General features: G+C 46.5%; 1 protein-coding gene across 2 annotated transcripts in view; it reads right to left on the bottom strand.

Annotated features, from left to right (window-relative positions):
* Positions 1-2,187: 2,187 nt before the first annotated feature.
* The window catches only part of LOC115118172 (2-(3-amino-3-carboxypropyl)histidine synthase subunit 1-like), a 144,792-nt gene continuing 136,614 nt past the window's right edge, over positions 2,188-10,365 (bottom strand). Inside the window, exons 11-12 of one of the 2 annotated variants that reach the window (XM_065000362.1) lie at positions 4,995-5,129; positions 2,188-4,656 (exon numbers count right to left, since the gene is read on the bottom strand). In XM_065000362.1, the coding sequence (XP_064856434.1) occupies positions 4,558-4,656; positions 4,995-5,129 (234 nt within the window). In that variant the 3' untranslated portion in view covers positions 2,188-4,557. The remainder of the gene's footprint in view (positions 4,657-4,994; positions 5,130-10,365) is intronic. The other variant, XM_065000363.1, reaches the window with a different exon arrangement.

The raw sequence follows: 10,365 nt of genomic DNA, 5'->3' as shown, positions 1-10,365 counted from the left end.
CATATCTTTACAACACTTCATTTTTCCTCCATCAAAGTATTTTATCCAACCTCCTAGCAACCTTCCTTCATATTCCTATCTATTCTGTCCGTGCCCACACACATTCTGCCCACACCCACCAGCTTTTTCTCACATTAACACTTACAGATCCCGGTGGAGCTGAAAACACTGAATAATCATTAGCATTTATGACAATAAACTTCCCCCTCAGTTAACTTCCATCTGATTGTATGCTGATGATACGTGTACTAATTATTTGGAACTGCAAATAAGTTAGGCCAAGATGGTCCTTTTACATTGTATTCTTCCTTGATCAATGTCATCTGACATATCTTACCACTGAACTCTGACTCTGTCTAATTCCATCGTTCCTCCCCTCAGGAATGCCCACATTCAGCTGTTTGTTTTCCTGCCAATGTGGCAAAGGCCTCACCCAGCCCTCAACCTCCCAACCACCCTATGCCAGCCCTCAGCCTCCCACCCCCCCTCTCCCTCTCCCAGCCTCCCCCTCCCACCCCCAAGCTCCCATTAACATTGGGGAAAGTAGACGATACTGGACAGTATTACACATCATACAGTAGCAATCTAATTTGACAGCAATACTCTTCTTTGTAGTGGTATAATATTCTAAATGGAATATACTGTCTCCGGCCACGCTTGCGCTCCTCCAGCCGTGGCTGGCCCAGTCACATTGTCTGGAGTCCACACACACAGCCTCCAAGTCACTTTTGCAGAAAAACAACAAAAACAGAGTTCTCCCTTTGTTGTTGTGCAACTTGTCAAAATAGCAAAAGTGTGTCTGACGTTTGTAGATCTGTTCATATGTCTGTGTGAAAGAAAATAACTTTAACAACCCAGAAAAGAGAAGGATGACAAAATGAAAGAGGTGGAGGGAGGATGGCGCAAATGATAACCAGTCCCTCTAAAGATGTCAGACCCCTGAGTGAATGTTCTGTACACAGGAGGGCAACAGGGACTGATGGGGTCATTGGAGATGAAGGGAGAGCGGAGGGGAAGGAGGCTACTGTGACTCAGCTTCTCCGCTGTCATGAAAATAAATGAGTAGATGAATACATCAAATGGAGTGTTGCCTCTTCCCTAACAGGTGACAAACACACACGACCAGACCAGTTGCGGTCGGTGTCATTTATGATAAGGGAGGACACATATTTTTTTCATGTGCTTATCTTATTTCTATTACAGCATATTGGATGACTGTCATTCATATTCCATACACCCAGCTCAATGTAACAGTGATAAGTTTAGGCTACTACATGATTCTTGAATTTCCCCTATACCCATCATAAGGTTGCTACAACCTAGCCTATGAATGAACGTTTACAATGTAGGTGCATACAGGTCCAGGGAAAATGTTAAGGTCACATTCAATACCCCTTTGCACACTCTTCCCTGTATCTAGCTGATCTAGGGTAGAATCATTAGTCCAACAGTTGCAAACAAGTTTCTATTGGACAAATTCAGTTGTTTATCCCAGTTACGCTCCGTTTGCTTCCGTTTAAGAAACGTTTTTCCACAGCGGAATGAATACACACCTGATCATGAGTAAACATGGTTCACTTTCATAGCAGCCACATTGTATCCCTTCTCGCATCTATGTGCTCCCCTCCTCTCACCTTTTCCCTTCACTTTTGGACTTGAATGCACAACACATCAGCTGTATGTGACCAGGTGAAAAAACCTATACGAGCCAAACCATATCATAACCACTACACACAGCCTACATTGTGGTCACCATATTAGTTAAAGTAACGTCATAGTCAACATAGCTAATAGAACTAATGTGTTAGTAAACCCGCTACAATTATGCAGTAAAGTTAGTGTACAATCAGTAAGCAGTTAATTCATTATCTGATCCTTTGATTGGGTGGACAACATGTCAGTTCATGCTGCAAGAGCTCTGATAGGTTGGAGGACATCCTCTGGACGTTGTCATAATTACTGTGTAAGTCTATGGAAGGGGGTGAGAACCATGAGCCTCCTAGGTTTTGTATTGAAGTCAATGTACCCAGTGGAGGACAGAAGCTAGCTGTCCTCTGGATACACCATGGTGCTACCCTACAGAGTGCTGTTGAGGCCACTGTAGACCTTCATTGCAAAACAGTGTGTTTTAATGAATTATTTGGTGACGTGAATATATTTAATACAGTTTTATCTGAAAAGGATCACTTTTGAAATGTTTTACAATTTTATTTGCATGAAATTCACTGAGGAGAATGGTCCTCCCCTTCCTCCTCTGAGGAGCCTTCTCTGGACCAGAAAAACAAACAAACAAACAAACAAACAAACAAACAAGCACATACTAGGAGTCTGAAAGTAAGTGCAGTTGGTGCAACACATCTTTGGGTTTTACAAAAGTGTTATTTAAGATATACTACAGTGGAGGCTGCTGAGGGGAGGACGGCTCATAATAATGTCTGGAACAGTGCAAATGGAATGGCATCAAACACATAGAAACCATGCGTTTGATATATTTGATACCATTCCACTGATGCGGCTCCAGCTGTTACCCTGAGCCTGTCCTCCCCAATTAAGATCCCACCAACCTCCTGCGATACACTATGACCTATATATTAACACATATATTAAGAGGTCTCAAATGTTTTATTTTATTTGGGGGATATCAATATAATGGTTTTGGGTGACCAACATAGGAACTGGGTTACAATAAACACCAGCTGACCGTACAGCGCAAACTGATAGCAGTCAAACGCCTACGTAATCCATGACACCTGTTGTCTTTGAGAAAGGAAAGGGAAATACCTAGTCAGTTGTACAACTGACTGCATTCAACTGAAATGACTTAGTCACGTGACACATGTGCACAGGAAGCTCATAAGCAGTCAAAAGCAGTCATAACCCCTCCATAACCCCACCCTGGCCATTCCTGCCCTAGGGACAGGAAACGGGGAGCTGCTGGCAGAAGAAACATGATGGCAAAAACATTTGGAGAGAGAGAGGGAGAGGGGGAGGGATGCCAAGGGAGATGGAAGAGAGTGGAGTCACATTCCCCAAACATCTGGAAACAATTACACACACTGAATACAAAAAGCACACAGGGTTCTTGGAAGGACACCCCCAAGCACACTCACCCACTACACTGCCATACAAAACAGTGATAAATCAATCCCCCATGAGCTCTGGTGATTTAGCAGCACTATCAGAGTGGGGCTAAAACACACTGGCTATGCAGATTTCTCCATCTAGTGGCCACTGCCTCCCACTTCATCTCTGGTCCAATGAACCTGTGGTGCAAAATGTCTGACACAATACACCACAGATCATACGGGGAGAATTTTCTCACATAACATGTTTTTCTGCATTTGGCCATATATGTGCATTGGATCAGAGTCTCTGTGGAAGGCAAGTCTGAGAGTAGAGGTGGTGCAAATACTTGGGTTACTTCAGTTACCAAGAAAAAAAGCAAATAGTTTGAAACAGAGGAAGTACTACCTAGACATATTGGTTTAGCATGCTCATTTCTGTCTCCATTTAAAAACATTATTCCGTGCCTGTGCTTAATAAACATATCCCAGGGCTGTGGACAGGTACAGTGCTATAGTGTTTATGTTTTAAAAGATGTAGGTAGGGATTGTCTGTGGGTAAGGATCCAGACACTGGACAATAAAGAAGTAAACAGCGAAGAGAGACACTAGAGAGGATATTCCGTTTGGCTTTGCAATCCACAAAAGTTCTCAGCTTAATTAAGTTTGATATTTTCTCTGCAGATCCTACAAGCATTAGGGAGTGAAGATTCTTTATTTATCTGTTGAATGCAATCTCCTGCCAAATCCCCACCTCCCAATATGTCAATTATACCTCAACTGAAAGAACTCTGTTTTCCAATGCTTCTATTCAAACCAACAAGACAACAGCCAGTAAACAAACACCTTTATAACTCACTAGCTAGCCTTGTGAGGGAAACGCTGAGGTGTCGAGCATGGTGTAATGTGATATTATATACAGTGACGTAGCACATTACCCAATACAACATCGAGGACCTGGGCATCTGGTGGGACCAGCAGTATCTAGCACCTGTGCTTGTGATTCGAATGAGATGTGGCTGTGACTGATCTGAGTAGAAGCTGCAGCACAGCAGGCCTTATCGGGGGGGGGGCTTGTGACATCAGAGAGGTGCCGTACGTGTGACATCAAAGAGACTGTGGTAGATAAAGTAAGGAGATGTACTCAGGGAACCAGCCTAGGCCACATCTCACACACACACACACTGAAAGACTCCTGTCATTAATAAATAATGAGTGGAGAGCAAGTAGTGACTGACTAATACACAACCAGGAGCTCCTGTCTGACACACACTTCTAACTGCTACTGATTGGTAGACATGTTGGTTAAAATATTAAATCTCTCTCTCTCAAACTTTGATGCAGTAAGGTCCATTCCATCAGGACAGTAAATATAATGGAGGGGTATCTGAGGTGAAGTGTCTCTGGTTCTCTGTACTGCTCTCTGTCTCCTGGGGGAGGTGAGGTGTTGAGCAGGGCTCAGAGTGAAAGCCCTCCAGCAGTGGAGGTGTACATGTCATTCTCCCTGACAGCCAAAAGGGGCGCACTGGTTCTGTCCACACAGTTTAGACTGCTGTGAGGGAATGGAGATAGGGGCTGGCTGTGAGCCAGTCTTCTGTAGGGAAACAGTGGGAGAGAGTTAACATTTGGAACTGTGACAGTGCCTACCCCTAATATTACCTACTCCTGATACAATGACAGGAAAACTCACAAGGAATGTTCATAGCAAGGAAATATTCCTCCAAAGGGAATGCATACATTTGATTGTTGATCAAAGAAGTCAAAGAAGAAATGTGAAATCATGAAATGTGTTCTGTTGTCAGTGTACCGCTGGGTGTCACCATGGTGACGCGCTCCCTCTTAGTAAGCGCGTCCATTTAAGGCACATGACACACACACACACACGAGAGGCTTCAAGCATTTTGGACACACTTGGTTTCACCCCCCCCTCACCTGTGTCTGTTTGCGGGTGGGCCGAGCTGGTTGGTTGTCGGGGTGGTTGGGCGCCCATGGCCCCAGGCTCTGATTGGAGTAGAAGTCCATGGGGTACACCTCCTGCCAGCCCACCTGCTGCAGAGCCACAGCTGCCTGGTAGAGGAGAAGAGGGAAGAGAGATCAGAGCAGAGCAGAGAGGACAGGACAGCAGAGGGGAAGACAGGAGAGAAGACAGAGGATAAACATAGATAATCTGCACACACAAACAACACAACCAAGAAAGAGGGCTTCCAGCAATCCATTCATTAGTCCTGTCCTTTTACTACTGCCCAACATACTGCCCAACATACTGCCCAACATACTGCCCATCATACTGCCCAACATACAGCCCATCATTCAGTACATACCGCCCAACATACTGCCCAACATACTGCCCATCATACTGCCCAACATACAGCCCATCATTCAGTACATACCGCCAAGCATACTGCCCATCATACAGCCCATCATTCAGTACATACTGCCCATCATACTGCCCATCATTCAGTACATACTGCCCATCATACTGCCCAACATACTGCCCATCATACTGCCCAACATACTGCCCATCATACTGCCCATCATACTGCCCAACATACTGCCCATCATACTGCCCAACATACTGACCATCATACTGCCCATCATACTGCCCAACATACTGCCCATCATACTGCCCAACATACAGCCCATCATACTGCCCATCATACTGCCCATCATACTGCCCAACATACTGCCCATCATACTGCCCATCATACTGCCCAACATACAGCCCATCATTCAGTACATACCGCCCAACATACTGCCCATCATACAGCCCATCATTCAGTACATACTGCCCATCATTCAGTACATACTGCCCATCATACAGCCCATCATTCAGTACATACAGCCCATCATACTTCCCAAAATACTGCCCATCATACTGCCCAACATACTGCCCATCATACAGCCCAACATACTGCCCAACATACTGCCCATCATACTGCCCAACATACAGCCCATCATTCAGTACATACCGCCCAACATACTGCCCATCATACAGCCCATCATTCAGTACATACTGCCCATCATTCAGTACATACTGCCCATCATTCAGTACATACTGCCCATCATTCAGTACATACAGCCCATCATACTTCCCAAAATACTGCCCATCATACTGCCCAACATACAGCCCATCATTCAGTACATACAGCCCCTCATACTGCCCATCATACTGTAGATACAGCCCATCATACTGAACATACAGACCATCATACTGTACATACAGCCCATCATACTGTACATACAGCCCATCATACTGCACATACTGCCCATCAAACATCCCATCGCACTGTACATCATACAGCCCAATATACTGCACATACTGCCCATCAAACAGCCCATCGTACTGTACATCATAGAGCCCATCAAACTGTACACCATACTGCCCAACATACTGCCCATCATACAGCCCATAATTCAGTACATACAGCACATCATTCAGTACATGCTGCCCATCAAACTATACATACAGCCAATCATACTGCCCATCATTCCATCATTCTGTACATACAGCCCATCATACTACATTAAACTGTACATACAGCCCATCATACTGGCCATACAGCCCATCACTTAAACTGTACATACAGCCCCCATCATAAACTGGCATCATGACACTGTACATACAGCCCATCATACTGTACACACTGCCCATCACAACTGTACATACAGCCTGCCCATCATTCTGCACATTAAACTGTACATACAGCCCATCATACTGCCCATCATACTGCACATTAACATCATACTGCCCACCATACATACAGCCCATCATACTGTACATACAGCCCACCATTAAACTGTACATACAGCCCATCATTCCAGACACACATCAGCCCATCATACTGTACATACAGCCCACCAATCATTCAGCACACTGTAGCCAATCATACAGCCCATCATACTGCCCATCATACTGTACATACAGCCCATCATTCAGTACATACAGCCCATCACACTGTACATACTGCCCATCATAATGTAGATACAGCCCATCAAACTGTACATACATCCAATCATACTGCCCATCATACTGAACATACAGACCATCATACTGTACATACTGCACATACAGCCCATCATACTGTACATCATACTGAACATACAGCCCATCATACTGTACATACAGCCCATCATACTGTACATACAGCCCATCATACTGTACATACAGCCCATCAAACTGTACATACATCCCATCATACTGCCCATCATACTGAACATACTGTACATACAGCCCATCATACTGCCCATCACACTGTACATACAGCCCATCATAATATACATACAGCCCATCATACTGTACTTACAGCCCATTATACTGTACATACAGCCCATCATACTGTACATACAGCCCATTATACTGAACAATACATGTCCATCATACTGTACATACAGCCAATCATACTGTACATACAGCCCATTATTACATTTACATTTACATTTAAGTCATTTAGCAGACGCTCTTATCCAGAGCGACTTACAAATTGGTGCGTTCACCTTAAGACATCCAGTGGAACAGCCACTTTACAATAGTGCATCTAAATCTTTTAAGGGGGTGAGAAGGATTACTTTATCCTATCCTAGGTATTCCTGAAAGAGGTGGGGTTTCAGGTGTCTCCGGAAGGTGGTGATTGACTCCGCTGTCCTGGCGTCGTGAGGGAGTTTGTTCCACCATTGGGGGGCCAGAGCAGCGAACAGTTTTGACTGGGCTGCGCAGGAACTGTACTTCCTCAGTGGTAGGGAGGCGAGCAGGCCAGAGGTGGATGAACGCAGTGCCCTTGTTTGGGTGTAGGGCCTGATCAGAGCCTGGAGGTACTGAGGTGCCGTTCCCCTCACAGCTCCGTAGGCAAGCACCATGGTCTTGTAGCGGATGCGAGCTTCAACTGGAAGCCAGTGGAGAGAGCAGAGGAGCGGGGTGACGTGAGAGAACTTGGGAAGGTTGAACACCAGACGGGCTGCAGCGTTCTGGATGAGTTGTAGGGGTTTAATGGCACAGGCAGGGAGCCCAGCCAACAGCGAGTTGCAGTAATCCAGACGGGAGATGACAAGTGCCTGGATTAGGACCTGCGCTGCTTCCTGTGTGAGGCAGGGTCGTACTCTGCGGATGTTGTAGAGCATGAACCTACAAGAACGGGCCACCGCCTTGATGTTAGTTGAGAACGACAGGGTGTTGTCCAGGATCACGCCAAGGTTCTTAGCGCTCTGGGAGGAGGACACAATGGAGTTGTCAACCGTGATGGCGAGATCATGGAATGGGCAGTCCTTCCCGGGAGGAAGAGCAGCTCCGTCTTGCCGAGGTTCAGCTTGAGGTGGTGATCCGTCATCCACACTGATATGTCTGCCAGACATGCAGAGATGCGATTCGCCACCTGGTCATCAGAAGGGGGAAAGGAGAAGATTAATTGTGTGTCGTCTGCATAGCAATGATAGGAGAGACCATGTGAGGTTATGACAGAGCCAAGTGACTTGGTGTATAGCGAGAATAGGAGAGGGCCTAGAACAGAGCCCTGGGGGACGCCAGTGGTGAGAGCGCGTGGTGAGGAGACAGATTCTCGCCACGCCACCTGGTAGGAGCGACCTGTCAGGTAGGACGCAATCCAAGCGTGGGCCGCGCCGGAGATGCCCAACTCGGAGAGGGTGGAGAGGAGGATCTGATGGTTCACAGTATCGAAGGCAGCCGATAGGTCTAGAAGGATGAGAGCAGAGGAGAGAGAGTTAGCTTTAGCAGTGCGGAGGGCCTCCGTGATACAGAGAAGAGCAGTCTCAGTTGAATGACTAGTCTTGAAACCTGACTGATTTGGATCAAGAAGGTCATTCTGAGAGAGATAGCGGGAGAGCTGGCCAAGGACGGCACGTTCAAGAGTTTTGGAGAGAAAAGAAAGAAGGGATACTGGTCTGTAGTTGTTGACATCGGAGGGATCGAGTGTAGGTTTTTTCAGAAGGGGTGCAACTCTCGCTCTCTTGAAGACAGAAGGGACGTAGCCAGCGGTCAGGGATGAGTTGATGAGCGAGGTGAGGTAAGGGAGAAGGTCTCCGGAAATGGTCTGGAGAAGAGAGGAGGGAATAGGGTCAAGCGGGCAGGTTGTTGGGCGGCCGGCCGTCACAAGACGCGAGATTTCATCTGGAGAGAGAGGGGAGAAAGATGTCAGAGCACAGGGTAGGGCAGTGTGAGCAGAACCAGCGGTGTCGTTTGACTTAGCAAACGAGGATCGGATGTCGTCGACCTTCTTTCCAAAATGGTTGACGAAGTCATCTGCAGAGAGGGAGGAGGGGGGAGGGGGAGGAGGATTCAGGAGGGAGGAGAAGGTGGCAAAGAGCTTCCTAGGGTTAGAGGCAGATGCTTGGAATTTAGAGTGGTAGAAAGTGGCTTTAGCAGCAGAGACAGAAGAGGAAAATGTAGAGAGGAGGGAGTGAAAGGATGCCAGGTCCGCAGGGAGGCGAGTTTTCCTCCATTTCCGCTCGGCTGCCCGGAGCCCTGTTCTGTGAGCTCGCAATGAGTCGTCGAGCCACGGAGCGGGAGGGGAGGACCGAGCCGGCCTGGAGGATAGGGGACATAGAGAATCAAGGGATGCAGAAAGGGAGGAGAGGAGGGTTGAGGAGGCAGAATCAGGAGATAGGTTGGAGAAGGTTTGAGCAGAGGGAAGAGATGATAGGATGGAAGAGGAGAGAGTAGCGGGGGAGAGAGAGCGAAGATTGGGACGGCGCGATACCATCCGAGTAGGGGCAGTGTGGGAAGTGTTGGATGAGAGCAAGAGGGAAAAGGATACAAGGTAGTGGTCGGAGACTTGGAGGGGAGTTGCAGTGAGGTTAGTGGAATACTATATACTGTACTTACAGCCCATTATACTGTACATACAGCCCATCATACTGTACATACAGCACCTCATACAGCCCATCATACTGTACATACAGCCTATTATACTGTACATACAGCCCATTATACTGAACAATACATGTCCATCATACTGTACATACAGCCAATCATACTGTACATACAGCCCATTATACTGTACATACAGCACCTCATACAGCCCATCATACTGTACATACAGCCTATTATACTGTACATACAGCCCATTATACTGAACAATACATGTCCATCATACTGTACATACAGCCAATCATACTGTACATACAGCCCATCATACTGAACATACAGACCATCATACTGTACATACAGCCCATCATACTGTACATACAGCCCATCATACTGAACATACAGACCATCATACTGTACATACAGCCCATCATACTGTACATACAGCCCATCATACTGCACATACTGCCCATCAAACAGCCCATCGCA

The sequence above is a fragment of the Oncorhynchus nerka genome, linkage group LG14, assembly GCF_034236695.1.
Source record: "Oncorhynchus nerka isolate Pitt River linkage group LG14, Oner_Uvic_2.0, whole genome shotgun sequence".
In the NCBI taxonomy this organism is placed as follows: Eukaryota; Metazoa; Chordata; class Actinopteri; order Salmoniformes; family Salmonidae; genus Oncorhynchus; species Oncorhynchus nerka.
The sequence above is the reverse complement of the archived record's forward strand: the minus strand, read 5'-3'. Positions and strand labels throughout refer to the sequence as shown.